Source organism: Coenobita brevimanus, chromosome 53 (assembly GCF_032717465.1).
Source record: "Coenobita brevimanus isolate Jiangsu-jjx chromosome 53, ASM3271746v2, whole genome shotgun sequence".
In the NCBI taxonomy this organism is placed as follows: Eukaryota; Metazoa; Arthropoda; class Malacostraca; order Decapoda; family Coenobitidae; genus Coenobita; species Coenobita brevimanus.
Genome location: NC_137006.1, coordinates 4,187,777 through 4,214,886, shown reverse-complemented (window position 1 = coordinate 4,214,886; position 27,110 = coordinate 4,187,777). Strand labels below are relative to the sequence as shown.

Sequence of the window (27,110 nt, the reverse complement as noted above, 5' to 3'; positions counted from 1 at the left end):
ACTGGGGTGTAAAGGGGAATAAATCACTAAGGGAGAGGTGTTAGGGAAACCCCAGGGCCACTCGGAGTACAGGTCCCCAAACAGACGAGATAACGGCCCTCGGTCACGATCTCACCTATCTCACTCCCGCCACGCCACACTGCACTCTCGCTAAACACTGTAGTTCGGGGCAGCTGTTTGTCAAGTTTTTCTGTTTTGGGAGCCGTTTTTCAGCCCGGCAAACGCAGGGAGAGTCACAGTGTTTGTCTCTCTCTCTGTTTTTCCACGAGATCATAACTGGAAACTCCTCCCTGCTCCAGTCACACACACAGTTTAATTTGAACATTGAACAAACATGATCTGCAAAAGTTCACAACAGTCTAATGCATATACTGGTACAATGTGGGGGTGGGGGGGGGAAGGGGGTGATTTGTATGTACGAAATGCCACGTCCAGTCACCAGGCAAAACACAGTATCTCACCACTGATGTGTTCTGGGACAAAAAACAAAAATCACCCTCAGTGTTCACTTATGCATGCCGGTCTGTGACATTCCCGCCATGATAGACTCTAACACATCGCACGCAGGCTTCTCACCGCCCCCACCTGCCTTGTTTGGGGTCTTTGGTCTGTTTGGGGTCGCGGAAACCTTCGTGACCTTGCTTGTACTGCTCGTCTTCTCTAGGTTCCCATTTTCTTTCTTGGGTTGTGGGGTTTCCGGGGTGGCTTTAGAGACCTCAGCCACGTCCGGTGATACGGGATCTGACACCCGGTCTTCAACTGCCTCCCCAGCCGGCGTCTCCCCAGGGCTGCTGCTGCTGCTGTTGTTCTCCACGGAGGGTTTGGTTTCTGCCGAGGCTTTCGTTTCAGCCGTCGTTTCACTTTTGACGTCCTCCTTTGGGGCTTTGACCTCCGACTCCTCCGTCTTGAGTCGCTTAGGGTCGGGTTCGGTCATTTCATCAGGTACCGTTGCGTCTTTAGCGGGCTTCTCGCCCTTGCCACCCTCGTCCTCCGCCGATGAGCTCGAGTCGAGTCTCAGCCTCTTCTTGACCCTCTCCGAGTCCTCCTTCTCCCTCCTCTCCACCTCCTCCTTCTCCTTCTTCTCCATGTCGTCCTTGTCCCTCTTCTCCCTCTTCTTGTGTTCGCTGCTACTCCTGCGGTGGTGGTGTTCCTTGCTGCTGCTGCTGCTACTGCTGCTTCCGTGCTTCTCCCGGTCACGCCCTTTGGTTTTGTGCTTGTGTCGGTGCCGCTCCTTCTCCCGCCGCTCGTGTTTGTGGCTCTTGTGGTGTTTGGAGGGCGTCGCCGCGTTGGTGGAGGAGGGTGTCGTGGCGTTGGTGGAGGAGGGTGTCGTGGCATTGGTGGTGGACGCAGGGGCACTGGGCGTCGCTGGGGTCTGGGGTGCTGGTTTCTCCTTCTCCTTCTTCTCTGGGGTCTCTGGCGTTACCTTGATGGGCGAGAGGACGGACTGCGGCGCCTCATCTTTGACCCTGACCTCCTCCTTCACCTTGACCTCCTCCTTCACTTTGACCTCCTCCTTTGCCTCGACCTCCTCGTTCTTGATGTCTTCCTTAGCCTTGGCCTCGTCCTTGCCCTTCCCCTCCTCCTTCCCCTCCGGACTCTTGCTCTGGTAGTACTTCTTCAACTGCACGTGCCACGCTGCAACATGGAGCAACAAAATATCATCACTGTCATCATCACCATCAATAACAATCATCATCATCATCCTAACTTTTTTTTCCAACCTAATGATGAGGTGAGGTAAGAACAAGTTACATTCATTCTACACTAACCATCATCATCATCAATCCTCCTCCTCATCATCATCAATAATCCTCATCATCACTATCAATTCTCCTCCTCATCATCAATAATCCTCATCATCACCATCAATCATCACACAAGAAACTGCCAAGGGTATACCACAAAGACCAAAGCTGCTCACCGACACTACAGACGGAGGTGACGGTGCGGAACTGGTGTATGATGTTGCGAGGGAGGAAGTAGATGTCGTTGTCACACAGCTGGATACGAGCGAACCGAATGCCGTCCCTACGCAACTGGTTCAGTTTAGCGTCCTCGATCCACTGAATGCACTGTGGCGGAAGGGACATTATTGCATACTGTTGTTACATGTACACCCTAACAAAATTACATGTACACCCTTCAAAAAAAAAAAAGTAGAGGCCCTATGGGTTATGATGGCTGTGAAAGTGAGTCAGTTCTGCAGACACACATGTACAGTCCATCCCTGTTATTCACGGCCAGACTTCCCCTCCATTATAGTGAGGGTCTATCTATCTATTGCCAGACGCCTCAATCCCGAAAGGGGTGGCCACAAACAAATCGCCTCCATGTCGCCCTGTCCCCTGCCATTTCAATGCCCTCCCCCCAGCTCACATCCCCTCCCTCATATACCTCTCATACTTTCATTAGTCATTTAAATGTGTTGTTTACAATGTTTTAAGTACTGTTTAGTTATTCTATCTATCTGCTGTATCAGCCTATTGCCAGATGCCTTAATCCCAGAAGGAGTGGCCACAAACAAATCACCTCCATGCTGCCCTGTCTCTCTCACATATGGCAAAGATCTACTGTACTGTATCATCGCAAAGCAGCCTCACCTGTGATATGGGGGGTTCGTGCAGGTCCAACTGTAGCTTCTCCACAATTTCCTGAAAATCATGGGCATCGAACGCCACCACGTCCTTCACCACGCGATTGTGGGTGTACGCCTGGCCACAGTGCACGGCCTTGAGAACACCTGTGGCGAGGGAAGGCACGGGAATTAGGTTTTTATTGGGTGCTGAATTAAGTGGACATTTGGTGACAGGTTATGCTCAGGTTACAAATGATGTGGACATTTGGTGACATGTTAAATTTAGGCTATGAATGAAGTGGGCATTGGGTGTTGGGTTAAGCTGAAGTGTTAAGTAGGCAATGGGTGACAGGTTGGGTTTAGGCTATGAATTAAGTGGGTATTTGGCGACAGATTAAGTTGAAGTGTTGAATTAAGAGGGCATTTGGTGTTGAACAAAGTGGGTATTGGGTGAAAGGTTATCTATCTATCTATTGCCAGACGCCTCAATCCCGTTCGGGGTGGCAACAAACAAATCGTCTCCACGTCGCCCTGTCCCCCGCCATTTCACTGCCCTGCTCCCAACTCACATACCCCTCTCTCATATACCTCTCCACTCCATCCCTCCATCTCATCCTCAGCCTCCCCTTCCCTCTTCTCCCCTCCACCTCACTCACATACACTCTCTTCGTCAGTCTTTCACCCTCCACCCTCTCCACATGGCCAAACAGGTTATGCTTAGGCTACAAATTATGTGGCTTGATGTACTGTATGCCTCTGTAAACCAACCCCAGCTTGACAGACTACATACTATAATAACTTTTCTTTTTCTAATGCAAGGAAGGAACCAAAGGCCTGACTCCCACAAGACTGTTCCCTCCAAGAAATACAAAAACAAAATACCAAAGAGCCAAATTTAAGACCAAAACAAACCGTAGTAAAAAACAGTCTATCTATCTATTGCCAGATGCCTTAATCCCAGAAGGGGTGGCCACAAACAAATTGCCTCCATGTCACCCTGTCCCCTGCCACTTCACTGCCCTCCCCCCAGCTCACACCCACCTCTTTCATACATCTCTCCACTCCATCCTCCTTCCATCTCATCCACAGCCTTCTCCTCACTCTCCCCCCCCCCTTTCCACTTCACTCACATACTCTTAAAACTAACTAAATATATCCAGCTTCCTGCCCCAGCTAGATGGAACGTACATCCTGTGATCCAGCATCCACTAACCTACAGCCGCAGTGGTCTTCCGGTCCAGTCCCGCCCCAACGTGGTCTGCGTGGGCCTTGGTGCGGTCCTCGAACATCATCTCTCGTGCATTGGTTGCCCGAGGCAGGTACTGAAGTCGCTGAAGCTCGTTGATGCCCGTCCTGTAAAAAAAAAAAATAATAAAATAACAGTAATCAAAACATTTCGGGAGAATTACGGATGACAGGACAGATGTACTTATTGCTGTGGCTACTGGCTCATCTGGATATGACGATGTGGAGAGGGAAACGCGATAAGGAGGGGCAGACTGAGATGGTTTGGGCATGTGGAGAGGATGCGAGATGATAACTGGGTACAGAAAGTGAGAAGTGTGAATGTTAGGAGTGAGGCTGCGAGATGCAGACCGAAAAATATCTGGGACAAGATCATAAAGTGTGACCTCTGGGATACGGGGCTGAATAGGGAGGCTGCTAGAGGTCAAACAGCATGGACAGCCACCATCAGGCAACCAAAGCCAACGTATGCATGCGTGTTGGAGCCTCTATAAACAAAACACAACGAAGAGATGAAACATTAGGTGAAACAGTCTCTGATGCTATGCTAGTAATGCTGGCACAACTCACCTCTTCCTCTTGGCAGGACTCTTGCCCAGTTCAGCCGTGGGGATGAGCTGTTCGCCGGGCCGTATCCACAAGATGGGTCCGTCGTTGCTCTGCTGCGGCGACGTCATCTTTACCACTGACATCGGCCCCCACGGCATTGCCTGTGTGGCCAGACAAAATGGACTGAGCTGATATTATGACTCTCTCTCCCTCCATCAGCTTTATAGGACTTATACTGTATCCCTCCCTCTCTCTCCAGCATCAGTCAAAAGCTCCCTAACACCTTTTCCTAAGCAATTTATTTTGCTTACCCTTACTGTCCTTCTTGTCAGTTAAGGAGGCTCCCTAACACCTTTCCCATAGCAACTTATTTTGCTTATTACACCTTACTGTCCTTCTCTGTGTTACATAAATCCTTCTAATGCACAAGAGGACATTAACCAGCCACACCTAAAAATAAATCACTAAGGGATGGGTGCTAGAATGCTTCCTTACCCGACAAGCCAAAGTTAGTGTCCAGCTCTCTCTCTCTCTCTCTCTTTTAATGCAAGGAAGAAAGAACCCAAGGCTTACCCGTCTGAGGAATGGGTTTTGTTCCATCATGGTCAGGAAGTGAGGGAAGTAGCCGCCCACCTCCTCGTGTACGGTGCCGACTACGCTGACCTGATGCAGCGGGCCAGTGCGGAAAGTGCCGTTGCTGTAGGTTCTGTACACCTGTGGAGGAGATGAGGGGGTTAAGTACATCAATTCGTCATCAACCATGAAATGCTGTCGTCAATCATCATCATCAATCATCACCATCAATCATCACCATCATCATCAATCATCACCATCATCATCATCAATCATCACCATCAATCATCAATCATCACCATCATCATCACCATCATCATCAATCATCACCATCATCATCAATCATCATCCAGACCTCTTTCCCTGTGGAAGGACAAGGTTCAGTATAGAATATAAATAAATCAATCAAGCAATAAATAAAAGATATTAAAGTAAAGAACATAAGGTGGAGGGTGGAGAGGGAGGGGGAGGCCAAGGATGAGATGGAGGGCAGAGAGGGAGGGGGAGGCCGAGGATGAGGTGGAGGGATGAAGAGTGGAGAGGTGTATGAGAGAAGGGGTTGTGAGCTTGGGGGAGGGCAGTTAATGGTGGGGGACAGGGTGACATGGAGGCGATTTATTTGTGGCCATCCTTTGTGTGATTAAGGCATCTGGCAATAGAGATAGATAGATAGATAGACAGGTAGGTAGACAGATAAAGATACATAGATAGATATTAGTCAACGTACAGCTGATGCTCTGATATTTTCTATTGATTTGGATAGATATTTACTTCCTAACAGACAGACAGACAGAGACAGACAGACACAGAAGAACTACTTACTTCCCAAGTCACAAAAACACACACACACTCAACAAAAGAGGTGTGTGTGTGTGTGTGTGTGTGTCAACCCACCTCCTCCCTATACTTCTCCATGGTGTAGGTCTTAAGGTGTGTGTGTGTGTGTGTGTGTGTGTGTGTGTGTGTGTGCATCAACCCACCTCGTCCCTATACTTCTCCATGGTGTAGGTCTTAAGGTGTGTGTGTGTGTGTGTGTGTGTGTGTGTGCATCAACCCACCTCGTCCCTATACTTCTCCATGGTGTAGGTCTTAAGGTGTGTGTGTGTGTGTGTGTGTGTGTGTGTGTGTGTGTGTGTGTGTGTGTGTGTGTGCATCAACCCACCTCGTCCCTATACTTCTCCATGGTGTAGGTCTTAAGGTGTGTGTGTGTGTGTGTGTGTGTCAACCCACCTCCTCCCTATACTTCTCCATGGTGTAGGTCTCAAGGTCGGAGTTGCGGCCTATGTGCCCTATGACGCCGGCCTTGACAAACAGCGCCGGGTGCCTCTGTGCCATGTAGTCCAGCAGGTCCGGCATGTACCGCGCCGCGTCGTGCACCACGCCACACACATGATGCGCCAAACCATTCTCGTCCTCCGAAAACACAACCTACGGGAGAGAAAAGTTGGAGGAATAAGATATATGACTGTGGGTGAGGAAGGAAAGAAGAAAATTATTATTATTGTTGTTTTGGAAGGGGGTAAAGAAAGTAAGGCAGTGTGAAAGGGGAAATAGTAGGGAGTGAAAGATAGGAATAATAGATTGTTGGTGGAGAAGAGAGAGAAATTGAGGAGATGGAAGGAGCACTTTGAGGATTTGTTGAATGTAGAGAGTGAGAGCAGTGTGAGTATAAGTAGTTGGGGAATGGCTGGGAGAAGAAGAGATGAGAGGAGGGAGGAAGAGATCAGTAGGTCGGAAGTAGTGGAAGCGATGAAGAAGATTAAGCTGGGAAAGGCCCCAGGAATTGATGGAGTGTGTGGTGAAATGCTTAGGTATGGGGGTGAGATTGTTGTGGAGTGGATATGGAAGTTGTGTAGATTGGCTTGGGAAGAGGGAAGGGTTCCAGAGGACTAGAAATCAGGTATAATTGTTCCTCTGTACAAAGGAAAAGGGGAGAGAGAAGTACTGTATGTGGTAACAATAGGGGTATTTGCCTTCTTTGTGTGACTGGTAAAATATATGGTAGAATACTCATTGATAGGGTTAGGCATATGACAGAGGAGCTAGTTGGAGAAGAACAAGGGGGATTTAGGAAGGGAAAAGGTGTGTAGATCAGATATTTGTTCTAAGATGTTTAGTGGAGAAGTATCTAGAGAAGGGAAGGAAAGTGTATGCTGCCTTCATGGACTTGGAGAAAGCTTATGACAGAATAGATAGGCAAGGTATGTGGAAGGTATTAAGAATATATGGAATGGAGGGGAAATTGTTGAGTGCTGTGAAGAGTATGTACGAGGGAGCTAGGGCTACGGTGCGAGTGGATGGTGAGCTGAGTGAGTTCTTTGATCTCAATGTGGGACTGAAACAGGGGTGTGTGTGATGTCTCCATGGCTGTTTAATATATATATGGATGGGGTTGTAAAGGAGGTGCAAGGTAGGGCAGTGGATATGGGGGAGGCCCTAATGAATGAGGGTGAGATTTGGAAGCTTCCGGTGTTGCTGTTTGCTGATGATACAGTATTGTTGAGTGAAGATGAATGGGAGTTGCAAGGTTTGGTGAATGAATTTGGGACAGTGTGTAGGAGGAGGAAGCTGAAAGTTAATGTAAACAAAAGTAAAGTTATGGTGTTTGTGAGGAATGAAGTCACAGAGTGTGCAGTGAGGTTGGATGGTGAGGATATGGAGAATGTGAGTGCATTCAAGTACTTGGGTAGTGTGATGAGTAAGGATGGAACTTTGGGGGATGAAGTACGTGAAAGGGTACAGCAGGGAAGGAAGGTTGCTGGTACACTGAAAGCAGTGATGAGAAATAGGGAGGTGAGTATGGAAGTTAAGAAGTCACTGCATGATGGTATTGTGATCCCTACCCTGACGTATGGAAGCGAGGCGTGGACCTTGCAAGAGGGGAACAAGTCAAGAGTGAGAGCAGTGGAAATGAGTTACTTGAGAGGAGCATGTGGAGTGACGTGGAGGGACAGGTTGACGAATGAAGAAGTGAAGGAACGTTGTGGCGTAGATGTGGATGTGGTTGAAAAGATTAGGAGAAATACACTGAGGTGGTTTGGACATGTGGAGAGAATGAAGAATGAAAGACTGACTAAAAGGGTGTATGTAGGTGAGGTGGAGGGAGGGAGAGGGAGGGGTAGACCGAGGATGAGGTGGAGGGATGGAGTTGAGAGGTATATGAGGGAGGGGGGGGTGAGTTGGGGGGAGGGGAGTCAAATGGTGGGTGACAGAGTGACTTGGAGGCGTTTTGTCTGCGGCCACCCTTTGCGGGATTAGGGCGTCGGGCTATAGATAGATAGATAGATAGATTATTGTCATCATCACTGCCTCTCCTCACCTTGCCCTAGCGTGGGAAAGGGGGTTCAGATGATGATGATGATGATATGATGATTATTATTATCATCATGATCAATTCACCATCATCATCATTATTATTATTATCATCATCACTATCATTATCACCACCATCATCTTCATCACTGTCATCATCACCACCACCACCACAACCATCACCACTGTCATTATCATCAACACCACTACCATCATCATCATCACCACCACCACCACCACCACCATCATTAGCATCACCATCATCATTATCACACCACCACCACCATTAGCATCAGCACTGTAATCATAACCACAACCATCACCACCACCACCACCACCATCACCATTCACATCAGAACCGTAATCGTCACCACAACCATCACCACCACCATCATCCCCCAGTTTGCCCTTTTTACCCACTTAAGAATGGGAAAAGTGTCAAGGAAGAAAGCAGACAACACGACATACATGGCCTTAATAACAGCAAGTTCAGTGACATGGCCCACACACTCATTCAATCACCATTCACACAGGCAAAGCGGAGGAGTGAATACAGACCGCATCACACCCACACCCACACCCACTCACACACTTGTACAGCTGTCTTCTCTGCATATGTGTGCATATTTGATCCCCCTCTCCCTCTCCCTCTCTCTCTAAGCAAGTGCACACACACACACACACACACACTTGTGCAGCTCTGGTATGCATATGTAATCTCTCTCTCTCTCTCAAACACAATCTCTCTCACACACACTCACCCACACTTTAAAAACCACACACCCTCTTTCACCCCAGCTGTTCCCTGCTCTCCGTCACTTACATCCAGGAACTCCACAGCCAGTTCGTCCTGTTCTTCTGGGCTGAGTGCGTTTATTTCGTCCTGGTACATGTGAACAACTGTGGCGTCTCCGTTGGGGTAGGTCTCCACGTGCATCAATCTACCGTATTTGTACTGATCCAATCCCGGTTTTCCGTGGGAGGGCGGCCGCGGTAGGGACACTGCACGCGTTCCGTAGTCGACCTGGTTGATTGAAAGTAAATATTAGAACGACTATACCTTTTTCACTCTAACCTGGCCTAAAACTGCCGTCTCTCCCTCTTGAATGCCAGGAAACCATTTACAGCGCTGGGTGGTAATCATATAACCAACCCATGTGTTTCCCCTTTTCACTCTAACCTGGCCCAAAACTGCTAGACCCTTTTCACTCTAACCTGGCCTATGCTATGCCCTTTTCACTCTAACCTGGACTTTGCTATACCCTTTTAACTCTAACCTGGCCTAAAACTGCTATACCCTTTTCACTCTAACCTGGCCTAAAACTGCTATACCCTTTTCACTCTAACCTGGCCTAAAACTGCTATACCCTTTTCACTCTAACCTGGCCTAAAACTGCTATACCCTTTTCACTCTAACCTGACCTAAAACTGCCATCTCTCCCTCTTGAATGCCAGGAAACCATTTACAACGCTGGGTGGCAACCATATAACCAACTCATACGTGTTCCTTATGTGTCAACAAGCGGGTTGGTGTAGGGTTAGTGCCCCTCCCCATATATCAACTAACTCAAAATCAAATGGCCACCCGTTATGGGATTATGGCATCTGGCTGCAGACAGATAAACAGACTTAAACACCTAAGCAAGTCCACAGCAACCCAAGTGCTAAATAAAATGCACCTATAATCACAAGATCACTAACACAGGCTTTTCTAATATAATAAACTTTGCTTCGGCAATTTAAGCCAATTCAAAGTAGACAGGATGCAGGAAATGTCTAAACTAAGGGCAGTATTCTAGTACAGTTAGGAAGCTTACTAACATCTCTTCCTTACTGATTTATTTCTGATTCTGCTCCGTTACTATATTCTTGTGTGTTATTCATGCAATCTTACTAACACCTTTTCTTAAATGATTTATTTCTGATTCTGCCCCCTTACTATATTGTGTGTTATTCATGCAATCTATGCCGATATTGAAAGGACATAAGATGCAAACCAGGGGATATCATTGAGTAGTTTTGAGAATAAATTGCTGAGGAAAAGGTGTTAGGAAGCCCCCTTACCCATGAGAGAATGAGCCTAGGACACACACACATACCCCTCTAGTGCTAATTTTACGAACACGATGTTGTATTCTGCTTTACTCAAACTTGGCCTAAATTTTCCATGTCTCCTTCCTGAAAGCTATCCATCTCTCTATTGCCAGACACCTTAATCCTGTAAGGGGTGGCCACAAACAAACTGCCTCCATGTTGCCCTGTCCCCCACCATTTCACTGCCCTCCCCCTACCTCACCCCCCCCTCTCATATACCTCTGCAGGAAGTGTCGAGCCATAAATACACACATGCCATTCTAGTACTAACCTTAGGGAAACATGGTGTGGTAGGAGAGGCTGTAGTTGTGGTTGTGGCGGTGGTGGTGGCGGTGGTGATGGGAGTGGTGTGAGGTACGGTGGTGCTTCCTGCGCAGGGTGGTGCCGTCGCTGCAGTGGTCTGGGCTGGTCTGGGGTCGGTCTTATCCCTCCGGCACTGCACCCCAATGTTGTAGCGCTTGATCTTGCTGCGCTTGTAGCATTTGGCACACTCGTATTTCCGTGACGACGAACTTGACGTGGATTTACTGTGCCTGTGACCTCCCTCGCACGTGCCCTTACCCTCCCCTCCCTCCGCCCCACCTTTGTCAGCTTTCTCCGTTCGCACTGCCTCCGTATTGGGCTTCTCCGGGCTGGCTTTGAGCTGGGAGATCTCCGGAACCTTGCTCTTGCCTGACAGGAGATCGGACATTTTGGTGCCATTCACTGGTAGTTTGATGTCTGATAGGGGTGCCACCTTCTCCTCCTTTTTTAACTCCTTGTCCTTCAGGAAATCCAGCGACCGTTTGGACGAATCTTCCCGGCCAAAAGTTGGACTGGAAAGATTGGCTGGCAGTGGATCCGGCTCCTCTTTCTTGGGGGTGAGAGTTGGTTGGTCGATGGGTTTGGGAGAGATATCAGTTTTCTTGGACGAGGTTGGTGGTTTCCTGAGTGTGGTGGTCTTGATGTAGGACTCTCCCTTGGTGCTCAGGAGTGGGGTCTGGGCCTCCTCCTTCCCCCCCGTCCTATTGGGGTCCTGTTCCTCCTCACCCGCCCGTCCACCTGTACGGCCAGTGTATATTGTAGTGTCTCCCTCCTCGGCAAACTTGCACAGCTCATCGAGAACCTCACTCTTGAAGTCCAGCTTAGGGGCGGCTTTTTTATCGATGGTTTCGGCATCTTTCTTGGCGTGGTCGTCCTGTGTGTCCTGGTACAGCCCCTCACACTTACCTGGCTCGGGCTTGTGATCTGGCGAGAGGTCACTGCCATCATCGAACCCACTTTCAGCTGTGTCGTGGCCAGTTCCCTCCCCCACGCTGCTGGCTCTTTCTCGCCCCTCCAGACTCTCCTCCTCGCTGAATCGCCGCAGCTTTTCAGCAGACGGGGGGATGGTTATGGGGCGGGGTGTGGCCAGAACAATCACCTCTGCCCCGCCTGACGACACCGACGAGATAGAAGACACCGACGCCCGGGATTCCGACAATCTCTTCTGCCGCACGATGGGGTCTGGCTTCCACCGGGGCACAGGGAGGTCCATGGGGCTGCGGGGCCGTGTCCGGGGAGGGCTGCGGCCCTTGGGGGATCGGGGACAGGACACACTGGATACCATTTTGACCCTGGTGGGATGGGGTGGAGACAGAAGGCCTTGCCGTGGACTCTGGTGGGGCGGGGACATGATCTCTGCCTTGAGGGAGTTGGTCGGGGAGAGGATGTCAGGGATGGAAATTCTGGGTGAGGTGATGTCTGTCTTGAGGGGTGGGATAGGGGGCGGGCTGGGGGGCACTGCCACCCTGAGGGGCAGTGGGGCAGGGGTGGGTGGGGGGCTCCGGGCCCTGGGTGCAGGCAGAGGGGCCGGGGAGGGGGAACGGGAGGACGACGGGGACCCAAATTGGGGCGAGGGGGACTTGGGACACTCAAAGGGGCAGTCAGGGAGTGGGGAGGGGGTGTCCCGCTCCAGGGGGTCCTCCATGGGGGTGGTGAGAGAGGGTCCGGGGTCCAGCAGGTTTGGGGTGGCCGGGGGGAACGGGCCCCCTCGCAGGGACCCCAGGTTTCTGAATGATGGAGGTGAGGAGGCCCGGGGGGTGACGGGCGGAGAGGAAGGTCGTGGGGGTGTGCCTGGGGACCGGGGTGGGGGTGGAGGGGTGCTGGGGGAGGCAGGGAGGGGCGGGGTGCCTGGCGACTGAGGGGGAGGTGGAGGAGGAGGTGTGGGGGGAGGCAGTGGGGGCTTTACCCCCACCTGATCACCCTGCAATGGCATGGTGTCTGGTCGAGGGGAGGAGGGAGGCAGGGGTGGGGGTGATGGGGACTTGGGTGGGGGCGGGGGGATCTCTGGGGACCTGGGTGGGGGTGGAGGGGTGTCGGGGGACCTTACGCCCCAGGGGGAACTGGGGCGGGGAGGAGACGGCATGGGGTAGAAAGCAGGGCGGGGCATAGTGGGGGCGGGGCCGGTCTCAGAGATGGCCGAGTAGCAGTAGGGCAGCGAGAAGGAGTCCTGCGGGGCATCGGGGCTTTTGTGTGGGGGACTGAGGGCTTTGGGGTGGCGGGGCGAGGCAGACGGTGAGGCAGGGGGCGACCCAGAGGGCGCGTTGCCTGCCATCCGGTGGGACGGGGGAATGAAAGGGAGGCGTGGGGCAGCGGGGTCAGCAGTGTGGTTGTTGCGGTGGCGTATGGGGGAGTGAGGGGGCGGGGTGAGGGACAGCGAGCCCGACGAATCATCCGATGACGTCCGGCGCGCCAAGGGTGTCATACGAGCGTCAGGCGCCAAGGGAGGCGTGTAACTCCGCTCCTGCAACAGATATAAGTCATCATCATCATCAACATCATCTCATCTGTGACATAAACAAAACCAAATCATCACTATCATCATAAATCATCATCACCATTACCAACAATTGTCATCATCATAAATCATCATCACCATCATCAACTGTCATCATCACAAATCGTCATCACCATTACCAACAACTGTCATCATCATAAATCGTCATCACCATCATCAACAACTGTCATCATCATAAATCGTCATCACCATCATCAACAACTGTCATCATCATAAATCATCATCACCATTACCAACAACTGTCATCATAAATCATCATCACCATCATCAACAACTGTCATCATCACAAAACGTCATCACCATTACCAACAACTGTCATCATCATAAATCATCACCACCATCATCAACTGTCATCATTACAAATCGTCATCACCATTACCAACAATTGTCATCATCATAAATCATTATCACCATCATCAACAACTGTCACCATCACAAATTCTCATTACCATCATCAACAACTGTCATCATAAATCGTCATCACCATCATCAACAACTGTCATCATCATAAATCATCATCACCATCATCAACAACTGTCATCATCACCATCATCAACAACTGTCATCATCACCATCATCAACAACTGTCATCATCACCATCATCAACAACTGTCATCGTCATCAATCAACATCCTCATCAATCAATCATCGCAACCAATTCTTCCATCCAGGGATGCAGCACGGCAGGATATGATGTGGCTTGGGTTAACTACTTCAATAATCCACTCAGGGAAGGGCAACTGGTCAATATCAGTTCCCAAAATCATTGCCTTATCATACTTTTTTTCGTTCATCACCATCATCATTACAAAACTCCCCCCACCCCCCCTCTCTCCCTCTCACCATTTCTCTCCCTCTCCCTCCCTCCCTCTCTCTCTCTCACCTGGCATGGGTGGTGTTCTGGGGTGCCGCTATCACTGCTCTCGTTGTCCTGCCGCCACCGCGTGTGCGCCTCGCCTTTGTCCTGCGGAAGATGATGACATTGACTAAGAATCGGGAACAGGAAAGAAATGGTGACTGCTGATCCCATTTTTTGATCCCTCTACAGTAGTAGTAGTGGTGATGGTGGTGGTAGTAATAGTATTAGTAGTCTGACTGAGACTTGATCACAGGCTGTCACACTTGAGCGCATGTTACCACTGAGCCCAGGAGAGGATCCCCACGCTGCCTCTAAGAAATGCGGGCTTTTATACAGCCCATTACATCACTGTTTTCTCCCCCTGGTGATTAATTTGGTCAGTTTTGAACAAATGTGGTAGTGTAGCGCACTGGAGGCCACCACTGAGGGCGCTGCGGACCACACTGGACAGCTCACCCCCGGGATGTAAGGCTTAAGACACTGCCAACAACATCACTGCCCTCTAAGCCTGGCCTCACATCCCTCGTAGCATTTACACGATAGAACCCCCCCCCCCCGGCTCTCTCTGGAAGCCAAACCACAGCATGTAGTTAAGCCACACTGTATTCCAACCCTCCATACCAACAGGCATACCCGGATGTATTAATTTCATTTTGTTTAGCTTATAAAGACACCAATGTGTTTGTATGTGAAGGCCTTGGTTACCTAATGGCGGCTCTCTATGCTGCTTGTTCTCTGGCAGGGAATCTAGTACATGTAACAGAGAATCTAGTACATGTGACAGGCAATCCAGTGCGAGTAACATGGAATCTAGTACATGTAACAGAGAATCTAGTACATTTAACAGGGAATCTAGTACATGTAATGGGGAATCTAGTACATGTAACAGGCAATCCAGTACATGTAATAGGGAATATAGTACATGTAATAGGGAATATAGTACATGTATCAGGCAATCCAGTACATATAACAGGGAATTTAGTACATGTAATAGGGTATCTAGCACATGTAATAGGGAATCTAGTACATGTAATAGGGAATCTAGTACATGTAATAGGGAATTTAGTACATGTAACAGGCAAGCCAGTACATGTAACAGGGAATCTAGTACATGTAATAGGGAATCTAGTACATGTAATAGGGAATCTAGTACATGTAACAGGCAATCCAGTACATGTAACAGGGAATCTAGTACATGTAATAGGGAATCTAGTACATGTAATAGGGAATCTAGTACATGTAACAGGCAATCCAGTACATGTAACAGGGAATCTAGTACATGTAATGGGGAATCTAGCACATGTAATGGAGAATCTAGTACATGTAATGGAGAATCTAGTACATGTAACAGGCAATCCAGTACATGTAACAGGGAATTTAGTACATGTAACAGGCAAGCCAGTACATACCCTGTGTTTGTGTTTCTTGTGGTGCAGCCTGTCTCGCTCCTTCTCCTTATGCTTGCGTTTTTTGTGGTGGTGATGGTGGTGGTGGTGGTCGCGGTGGTGGTGGTGGTGGTGGTGATGGTGGCGGAGGTGGTGGTGGTCGCTGGTGTCCAAGGGGCCAGACTCAGCACTACACAATGGCAATTCTGTAAAAAAAAAAAAAATAATAATAATAATAATAATAATAAAAATAATAATAATAATAAAAATAATAATAATAATAAAAATAATAATCTACCTATCTACTATCTACTGCCAGACGCCTCAATCCCATTTGGAGTGGCCACAAACAAATCGCCTCCAAGTCGCCGTCCCCCGCCATTTCACTGCCCTGCTCCCAACTCACACCCCCCTCTCTCATATACCTCTCCACCCCATCCCTCCACCTCATCCTCGGCCTCCCCCTCCCTCTTCCCCCTTCCACCTCACTCACATACACTCTCTTCGTCAGTCTTTCACCCTCCATCCTCTCCACATGGCCAAACCACCTCAGTGTGTTCCTCATAACGCTTCCTATCACATCCACATCAACACCACAACGCTCCTTTATATCCTCATTCGTCAGCCTGTCTCTCCATGTGACTCCATAGGCTCCTCTTAAATAACTCATTTCCACTGCTCTCACTCTTGACTTGTGTCCTTCCAACAACGTACAAGCTTCACTTCCATACGTTAGAGTTGGTATCACAATACTGTCATGTAGTAACTTTTTCACTTCATTGCTCACTTCCCTGTTTCTTATCACTGCTTCCAGAGAACCAGCAACCTTTCTTCCCTGCTGTACCCTTTCAAGCACTTCACCCTCCAAACCTCCATCCTTACTCATCACACTACCCAAGTACTTAAACGTACTCACATTTTCCAATTCCTCACCATCCAACCTCGCTGTACATTCACTGACTTCACCTCTCTCGAAGACCATCACTTTACTCTTCCCTACATTCACCTTTAGATTCCGTTTCTTACACACTCTCTCAAACTCATCCACCAAGCCTTGCAGCTCCCCTTCGTCTTCACTCAACAACACAGTATCATCTGCAAACAACAGTACAGGGAGTTTCCAAACACTATCCTCTCTCACCAGGGCCACTCCAACATCCACTACCCTACCTTGTACCTCTTTTATTACCCCATCCATGTACAGATTGATCAACCATGGAGACATGACACATCCCTGTTTCAACCCAACTTTCCAAGAGAAAAATTCACTTAGTTCACCATCCATACGCACTGCAGCATTCGCACCATCATACATACTCTTCACAGCATTCAACAACTTCCCATCTACTCCACATATTCTTAACACTTTCCACAATCCTTGTCTATCCACCCTGTCATATGCTTTCTCCAAATCCATGAAAGCCGCATACAACTTCTTTCCCCTTCTCTAGAAACTTTTCCACTAAAGATCTAAGAATGAATATCTGATCTACACAACCTCTTCCCTTCCTAAAGCCTCCCTGTTCTTCTCCAACTAAATTCTCTGTTCTTTCTCTAACTCTGTCAATAAGTATCCTACCATACACTTTTCCTATTATACTAAGAAGACAATTGCCACACACTTCTTTTTCCCCTTTTCCTTTGTACAAGGGAATACTTATACCTGACTTCCAATCCTCCGGGACTCTACCTTCTTCCCAGGCCAATCTGCACATCTTCCACATCCTTTCTACTACTATCTCTTCCCCATGCTTCAGCATTTCACCACACACTCCATCAATTCCTGGGGCTTTCCCCGATTTAACTTTCTTCATTGCTTCCACAACTTCCATCCTACTGATTTCTTCCTGTCTTCTCACCTCCCTCCTTCTCCCAGCCATTCCCCAGCCACTTATACTCGCATTAGTTCCATCCTCTATGTTCAACAATTCCTTAAAGTGTTCTCTCCATCTGCTCACTTTTTCTCCCTTCTCCACTAGTTATCTACCATTTTTATCTTTCACTCCCCTGCTAACTTCACGTCCACCCTGTCTTACTCTTTTCACCTCTTTCCAGAACATTTTCTTACAGTCCCTCCACTTTACACTCAAATTCCTTCCAAATTCCTCATCCACTCTCTTCTTACTCTCTCTTACTAATCTTTTCACCTCTCTCTTTCTTTCTACATATAACTATACTGGGTTTGTAAATAATATTTTTCATCTATGGGAATTGGGGAGATATAATACATGCATCCACACACACACTATACTGTATAGACAGACAGACACACCTACCCACACACACACACACACACACACACAAAGATCTAAAACTATACATAGGCAAACACACCCACACAAAGATCTAAAACCATACATAGACATAAACACACACACACACACACACACACACACACACACACACAAAGATCTAAAACCATACATAGACATAAACACACACACACACACACACACACACACAAAGATCTAAAACCATACATAGACATAAACACACACACACACACACACACACACACACAAAGATCTAAAACCATACATAGACATAAACACACACACACACACACACACACACACACAAAGATCTAAAACCATACATAGACATAAACACATACACACACACACACACACACACACACAAAAAGATCTAAAACCATACATAGACATAAACACATACACACACACACACACACACAAAGATCTAAAACCATACATAGACACACACACACACACACACACACACACACACACACACACACACACACACACACACAAAGATCTAAAACCATACATACAGTAGACATAAACACATACACACACACACACACAAAGATCTAAAACCATACATAGACATAAACACATACACACACAAAGACCTAAAACCATACATAGACAAACACACACACACACACACACACACACAGATCTAAAACCATACATAAGACAAACAAACATACACACACACACACACACACACAGAGTGTATGTATGTGTGTGTGTGTGTGTGTGTGTGTGTGTGTGTGCGCAGAATCTTCCTGCGTGTCTAGTGCCTTCTGCTAAAAGATCCGAGAATTGCAACCCACACAGTTTTTTTTCTCTCTCTTTTTTTTCCCGAAGATGAACAGAGGAAGGAAAAATAAAATAAAATAAAATAAAATAAATAAATAAATAAATCCATACACATTACAGGTGTCCTCCATTCACAAAAGGAAAAGAATTTTGTACTTGTGTTAGGCATGTCATATTGTATAGTTGTGAAATAAATCTACCTATCTATCTATCCATCCATCTATAGCTATATGCCATAATAACATAAAGAGTGGCTGCTTGAATTAGTTGTTTTACAGGGAGGGGCACTAACCCTCCGCCAACCCACTTGTTGACACGTAGGGAACACGTATGGGTTGGTTATATGATTACCACCCAGCGATGCAAATGGTTTCCTGGCTTACAGGAAACCATTAGGCTTGTCACTCAATGTAAAGCCACCTGAAAAGGAAAGAAAAGTAATAAAAAGTGACAGAAGATGGGAGAAATAGGAAGAGAGGAGGACAGACACAGAAAAAGAATGATAAAGGTGAAGGAAGAAGTAGGCAGCACTACATCAAGTGAGTGGATGATGGTGAGAAATAGGAAGAGAGGAGGACAGACACAGAAAAAGAATGATAAAGGTGAAGGAAGAAGTAGGCAGCACTACATCAAGTGAGTGGATGATGGTGAGAAATAGGAAGAGAGGAGGACAGACAGAAAAAGAATGATAAAGGTGAAGGAAGAAGTAGGCAACACTACATCAAGTGAGTGGATGATGGTGAGAAATAGGAAGAGAGGAGGACAGACACAGAATAAGATTGATGAAGGTGAAGGAAGAAGTAGGCAGCACTACATCAAGTGAGTGGATGATGGTGAGAAATAGGAAGATAGGAGGGCAGGCACAGAAAAATAATGATAATGGTGAGGGAAGACATAGGCAGCACTACATCAAGTGAGTGGATGATGGTGATAACTAGGAAGAAAGGAGGGCAGACACAGAAAAAGCATGATTATGGTGAAGGTAGAAGTAGGCAGCACTACATCAAGTGAGTGGATGATGGTGAGAAATTGGAAGAAAGGAGGGCAAACACAGAAAAAGAATGATAAAGGTGAAGGAACAAGTTGGCTGCACTACATCAAGTGAGTGGATGATGTCATCACCACCTACCAACACTATACTGTTACGATATTGAAGGCACCATACTTCGACAAGAACGATTCCACATTCACAGACAGACTTACACTTAGTTCTCCTTGTTAGTTTCCTCTGTTGATCCACTTATCTATTTTTTGTTTTATTCTTGCTGCCACCAAACGACTGTGGTCACCTTGGGAAAGACTTTGGACTGGACAATCTATCTATCCGTCTGTCTGTCTATCTATCAATTTATGTATTGTCAGACACCTTAATCCCGTAAGGGTTGGCCACAAACAAAACACCTCATCACCCTGTCTCTAGCATTTGGCTGCCCTCCCTTTAACTCTCATCCCCTTGTCTCAAGCATCTCTCCACCCTTTCCCTCCATCTCATCATTAGTCTCCCCTTTCTCCTCTCTCCTTCCACTTCACTAATACAGTATATGCTCTTCCAGTCAGTCTCTCATTTGCTGTCCTCTCCACATGGCCAAGCGACTGACTTCTGGGAAATCAGTATCACTTATATTATCCTCCCTCCCTCCCTTCCTCTCATGCCTGTTACCCCAGCCTCGTTCCACACACCACCCTACACCCTCACTTGTTTTCCTATACAGTACACTTATACTGCTATGTTGCCTGTGTGACCCAGCTGGAATCTAAGTGTGAAGCATGAATTTTTATTTATTTTTTCTGACTAATGTATAGGCTTAATACCTTGCTCCCTAAGACCCAGAAGTCCTATGAACTATACAACTCCACTTGTCACCACTCTGGCGTTAACACACACCATCCATATTGAACACACACTGGGGCAATCTCCTACAGGACTGGCATACGTGGTATTGCACAGGTACTAACATCGGTGTTTTTGTAACCTACTGGTGGGTCTTATGGTACATGAATAAGATCTAACAAAACTAAAATCCTTAAACTGTTCCCTGCCTCAGCCAGGATTCGAAACTGCTTCTGCTGGTACAGCAGACCACCTCTACTGATTTGGCCACTGCCTCCCCCATCTATTGTATCTATTGTCAGACACATAAATCCTGTAAGAGGTAAAATAATGGATACAGATGGACTATTATCTACAGATGTGCTTCACATACATTTTCCAGATGGAGTCATCAACAGATACCAAATTGTAAAAAATGTGTCTATTGTACTGCATTTGAACTGTGCCAAAATATAATACCTGTACATAGCCAGTCTTGTCCACGGCAGCAAACTATGTAACTTCAGGGAAATCAAGTACTGTGTAAATGTATCCTATGTTTATCCAGCCACCCTTCCCATCTATCTGTTACCCCAGCCTGGGTACCCACACCACAGACAATAACCAACACCCCCCCTTCAAAAAAATCTCTCACACTCAAATTATAATCATCCAAAGTTAGGAAGAAAAGAGTACACACACCAAAAAATCCATGGACTGAAGTGCAATAACACCACCTACAACTTTTCCCGCATCTGGTAAAAAGACGATCCACTGACACCGAAATTAACATATGATATAGGGCCTATTAGTTCATTACTTGTGGAGGGGGGAGAGGGAGGGGGAGGCCAAGGATGAGACAGAGGGATGGAGTGGAGAGGTATATGAGAGATGGCAGCGTGAGCTGGGAGCAGGGCAGTGAAATGGCAGGGGACAGGGCAACATGGAGGCAATTTGTTTGTGGCCACCTCTTATGGGATTAAGGCGTCTGGCAATAGATAGATAGATAGATAGACTTGTCCATTTTCCTCTGATCTCTGTTTTTTCTATCTATTGCCAGACGCCTGACTCCCATAACGGGTGGCCACAAACAATCCATGTCCCCCTGTCCTCTGCTATTTGGCTGCCCTTCCTCTGACTCACAACCCCCTCTTCCATATCTCTCTCTCCACTCCATCCCTCCATCTCATCCTTGGTCTTCCTTTCCACCTCACTCACATACATTCTTCTTGTCAGTTTCTCTTTTTCCATCCCCTCCACTTAGCCAAACCATCACAAAGTATTTCTCTTAATGCTGTCAGTAACATCAACACCACAATGCTCCTTCACCCCTTTACTCAAACACATATTGATAACTGGTACCGTTCTGTGTGTGTGTGTGTGTGTGTGTGTGTGTGTGTGTGTGTGTGTGTGTGTGCGTGAACCTGAAGAATGCACACGCTCTGTCATGTTTAGATGTTGAACACTCTATCTATCTATAGCCAGACGCCATAATCCGGTAAGAGGTGGCTGTTTGTCTTTGAATTAGTTGTTTTACGGGGAGGGGCACTAACCCTCCACCAACCCACTTGTTGACACGTAGGGAACATGTATGGGTTGGTTATATGGTTACCACCCAACGCTGTAAATGGTTTCCTGGCTTACAGAAAACCATTAGGCTTGTCACTCAATGTAAAGCCACCTGAAAAGGAAAGAAAAGTAATAAAAAGTGACAGGAAAGATGGGAGAAATAGGAAGAGAGGAGGACAGACACAGAAAAAGAATGATAAAGGTGAAGGAAGAAGTAGGCAGCACTACATCAAGTGAGAGGATGATGGTGACAAATAGGAAGAGAGGAGGACAGACACAGAAAAAGAATGATAAAGGTGAAGGAAGAAGTAGGCAGCACTACATCAAGTGAGTGGATGATGGTGAGAAATAGGAAGAGAAGAGGACAGACACAGAAAAAGAATGATCAAGGTGAAGGAAGAAGTAAGCAGCACTACATCAAGTGAGTGGATGATGGTAAGAAATAGGAGGAGAGGAGGACAGACACAGAAAAAGAATGATCAAGGTGAAGGAAGAAGTAGGCAGCACTACATCAAGTGAATGGATGATGGTGTGAAATAGGAAGAGAGGAGGAGAGACACAGAAAAAGAATGATAAAGGTGAAGGAAGAAGTAGGCAGCACTACATCAAGTGAATGGATGATAGTCGCCACCATCTACCACATATAAAAACCTATTAAGGTGCAATGTGCAGAATATATAGCGAAGGTACGGGGCGATTCACTATTCCCAGGCCCTAAAATAAGTTCAGTTTTTCCGTTATTAATGAACCAGGTTAAGTTAAATCTGGTAGGCGTTAGGGAGCCACTTACCCATGGGCCCAATTTTTTAAAGCATTGTAATTCAGTTTATATATATATATGAGGGAGGGGGGGGGTGAGCTGGAAGCAGGGCAGTGAAATGGCAGGGGACAGGGCGACGTGAAGGCGATTTGTTTGTGGCCACCCCGTATGGGATTAAGGCGTCTGGCAAAAGGTAGATTGATAGACAGATTTTTTTTTATGCAAGGAAGTAGGAACCAAAGGCTAAAGCCCACAAACTGTTCCCTCCAATTAAAAAATAAAAACAAGGTAACAGCCAAATTCAAGATCTGTTCATTTCACTTTTTTTTATGCAATGAAAAAGGAACCAAAGGCTAGAATATTGCAAACTGTTTCCTCCAAGAAAAACTAAAAAACAGCCAAACTCAACATCCATTAATTTAAACCTGCCACTTTAAACTTTCAAATTTTCAGTGCAAGTCATCATCGGGGTTGGCGGCATTCTCCCTCATAATATTTTCTTTTAGCTAATTAAATGAAATGGCAGAGGACAGGGCGACGTGGAGGCAATTTGTTTGTGGCCACCCCGAACAGGATTGAGGCGTCTGGCAATAGATAGATAGATAGAAATAGTTGAGCCATATTTCCACATTCTTTTTCCCTCAAGATGACCCCCCCCCACACACACAATTCTTGTGTTAAATCAGGGAAATAAAAGTATGTGGTCCGTTAGAGAGAGAGAGAGAGAGAGAGAGAGCAAGGGTGAGATAATGGGATAGTGGAGTGGAGAGATATATGAGAGAGGAGTATGAGTTGGGGGATAGGCCAGTGTAATGGCAAGGGACAGGGCGACATGGAGGCAAATCAGTTTGTGGCCACCCCCTATGGAATCAAGGTGTCTGGCTATAGACAGACAGACGGACAGATATAAAGTACCAACCAACAGTACAGTATTTATTTCCAGCAAGTCTCTTTTCCATTCAAATACCAGGAAGTTTTTCAAAAGTAATAAGACTGGCAGACTGACGTTTCTAAGCAGGAAGTGTAAATTAAACCTGTTCATCAATGACTGACACATGAACAAGTTTCTAACAGGAAATTTCATTCAAATCCATTCAAAATTTCAAAAGGGTTTCATTTAAATCTGTTCATTAATAACTGGTACATTAACATGTTTCCACATATAGAGTTTTATTAGATCAAAGTTCCTAAGTGAGAAGTTTCATTTGAATTCATTCACAGTTTCTAAGTACCAAGTTTTATCTTAATTTGTTCAGTTTCTTAAGTAGGGAGTTTCATTTATATCAGTTCAAAATTTCAAAGAGTGTTGCATGTAAATCCGTTCAAAGTTTCTTGGTGGGGATTTTCATTTAAATCTGTTCATTAATAACCAATACATCAGCATTATTCTGGGGCTCAGGTAGTGAATCACCCAAGGGAAGTGCTACAAAAATCCCCAGAGCCACTTAGATGTCCCCCCAAATCCACTAAGAATAGGCCCGTCAAGCCCAAGCAGCCCCTCACCCCCCCCAATAACAACAACTACTGGTGCTCAACGAACGTGGCATTGTACTGGGATAATACATACAGGGCGTGATTATACAGGGTGTGATAATCGGCTGGGGTTGTCTCTGCTTCTGGCCAGGTCACACTTCCCACCACCCCTCCTGCACCCTCTATGCCACTTTACCAGCTAAGGTTTACTGTAACGGCAGTCAGAATATGGCATTACACTCGCAGCCCTCGGTAGTGGTCGCAACTGTCTGGCAAAATATTTCAAGCTTTTTTTCATGTTCAGTGCTTTGTCACAAGTGCATTTAAGAGTATAATAATACCAGTAATAATAATAATAATGATAACAATAAAATAAAAAATAAAAATAATATATCAGCTTTTCTCATGTACTGCTACAGCGCTGTATCACAAGAGCATTTGACAAAAATAATAATACCAGTAACATTAATACTAATGATAATAAAAATAATAATAATTAATAGTAGTAGTAGTAGTAATAATAATAATAATAATAATAATACCAATAATAATAATGATAATAAAAACAATCTGCTCTTCCGTTTCTCAAACGCACTATAGTCCATTCAACGAAAATCAATTGCTCAACATATACACAATTATAGTTCCAATAACTCTGACACTGCACCACACACACTTCACGTTCTTAAGTGGCAATGGGTAAAGCCTTCAATCATCCACTGTAAATCCTTCAATCATCCACCACACATCCTTCAATCATCCACTGTACAGTACATCCTTCAATCATCCACCACACATCCTTCAATCACCCACTGTACATCCTTCAATCATCCACCACACATCCTTCAATCATCCACTGTACAGTACATCCTTCAATCATCCACCACACATCCTTCAATCACCCACTGTACATCCTTCAATCATCCACCACACATCCTTCAATCACCCACTGTACATCCTTCAATCATCCACCACACATCCTTCAATCACCCACTGTACATCCTTCAATCATCCACCACACATCCTTCAATCACCCACTGTACATCCTTCAATCATCCACCACACATCCTTCAATCACCCACTGTACATCCTTCAATCATCCACCACACATCCTTCAATCACCCACTGTACATCCTTCAATCATCCACCACACATCCTTCAATCACCCACTGTACATCCTTCAATCACCCACCACAACATTCCTTTCAAGATCACTGATGTATGAAAGGAGAAAGATTTTGAACTGCTCCTTGTACGATTGTGAATGAGGAGTTGAGAGGAAGGATGTGACTGGAGTGTAGTAGTGTTGTGATGAGGAGGGGTAGACTGAGATGGTTTGGGGAAGTGGAAAGGATGAAGGATGATAATTGGGTGAGGTGGATGTGTATTGGTGTTGTGATGAGGAGGGGTAGACTGAGATGGTTTGGGGAAGTGGAAAGGATGAAGGATGATAATTGGATGAGGTGGGTGTGTATTGGTGTTGTGATGAGGAGGGGTAGACTGAGATGGTTTGGGGATGTGGTGAGGATGGAAGATGACAACAGTGTGACCTCAGGGATAGGGACTGATTGCAAATGAAGAGCTGAGAGCAAGGATGGAACTGGAATGTGTTGGTGTTGTGATGAGGAGGGGTAGACTGAGATGGTTTGGGCATGTGGAGAGGATGGACACCACGATAAGGAGGGGTGGACTGAGATGGTTTGGGCATGTGGAGAGGATGGAGGATGACAACTGGGTGTGGTGTGTAAGGAGAGGTGTGAACATGGAGGTAGGATTGTGAGAGAAAGACCAAAGAAGACCAGGGGCAACGTCATACAGTGTGACCTCAAGGATAAGGGACTGAATGATAAGGCAGCCAGAGATCAAGCAGGATGGAGTGCTACCATTAGATAAACAAGAACCGAGAATGCAGGTATGTTAGCGCCTTGATAAATGAAACAAAATGAAACAAACTGCAACGAAACTAAATTAAACAGGGATAAACAAGAATTCCCCACATTTGCTAAATTAAGCTGTTTTGCTATAAAAATCCTGGTGTATTTATACCTAGTCTTCACTGGATTATAAATCACTATTATGCTATGTTTTAAGTGGGGAAAAGTGTGTGTGTGTGTGTGTGTGTGTGTGTGTGTGTGTGTGTGTGTGTGTGTTTCCTCCTGTCATGAACCAGGAACATTTTGTGTGTGTGTGTTTCCTCCTCTGTCATGAACCAGGAACATTTTGTGTGTGTTCTTACCTAATTGTATCTTTACAGGAATGAGTCAAGCTCGCACTGTCCCGTGTCTTAAACCATATTTATCGTACATATCCTTAAATTTGTGAATTGTTTTGGCACACACTATTTCATTCGGTAGTGCATTCCATTGATCAATTGCTCTGTTTGGGAAACTGAATTTCCTTACGTCTTTATCACCTCTCTTCTTATGCAGTTTTTTGCAGTGTCCTCTTGCTGATGCTTCTCCATATGTTAAGTAATCATTTACATCTATTTTCTCCTTTCCTGATATGCACTTATATAGCATTATCATGTCACCTCTTTTCCTTCTCTCCTGTAGTGTTGGTAGATTCAGTTTATTTAGTCTTTCTTCGTAGCTTAGGTCCCTTAAGCTTGGTATCCATCTTGTAGCGGCCCTCTGAACTTTTTCAATCCTGTCTATGTGCTTTTTGAGATGAGGACTCCAGACTACTGATGCATATTCCAGGGTTGGTCTAATGAATGATGTTATTATCCTTCTTAGCATGTCTTCATTTATGTATGTGAATGCTATTCTCATATTTGCAAGCAGTGTATACATGTTCCGTACCTTCTCGCTGATGTGGTCAGCCGGAGATAGTCTGTTATTGATAATCACACCTAGGTCTTTCTCTCTTTCTCATGTGTATAGGGTTTTATTTCCTAACTTCTAATCCCAATCAGGTCTTTTTCCACTTTTACCAAACTTGATTACATGACACTTGTCCACATTGAATTCCATTTGCCATGTACTACTCCATTCATGAAGTTTATTTAATTCTTCTTG

General features: G+C 46.2%; 1 protein-coding gene across 1 annotated transcript in view; it reads right to left on the bottom strand.

The window, feature by feature from the left end:
• Positions 1-505: 505 nt before the first annotated feature.
• The window catches only part of LOC145400727 (uncharacterized), a 38,886-nt gene continuing 12,281 nt past the window's right edge, over positions 506-27,110 (bottom strand). The window contains exons 2-15 of the mRNA XM_080273162.1: positions 15,435-15,616; positions 14,050-14,130; positions 10,712-13,112; positions 10,620-10,633; positions 9,078-9,278; positions 6,173-6,370; positions 4,943-5,083; positions 4,391-4,530; positions 3,789-3,928; positions 2,601-2,740; positions 1,922-2,072; positions 1,553-1,635; positions 1,387-1,444; positions 506-1,299 (exon numbers count right to left, since the gene is read on the bottom strand). Of these exons, the coding sequence (XP_080129288.1) occupies positions 506-1,299; positions 1,387-1,444; positions 1,553-1,635; positions 1,922-2,072; positions 2,601-2,740; positions 3,789-3,928; positions 4,391-4,530; positions 4,943-5,083; positions 6,173-6,370; positions 9,078-9,278; positions 10,620-10,633; positions 10,712-13,112; positions 14,050-14,130; positions 15,435-15,616 (4,724 nt within the window). The remainder of the gene's footprint in view (positions 1,300-1,386; positions 1,445-1,552; positions 1,636-1,921; positions 2,073-2,600; positions 2,741-3,788; positions 3,929-4,390; positions 4,531-4,942; positions 5,084-6,172; positions 6,371-9,077; positions 9,279-10,619; positions 10,634-10,711; positions 13,113-14,049; positions 14,131-15,434; positions 15,617-27,110) is intronic.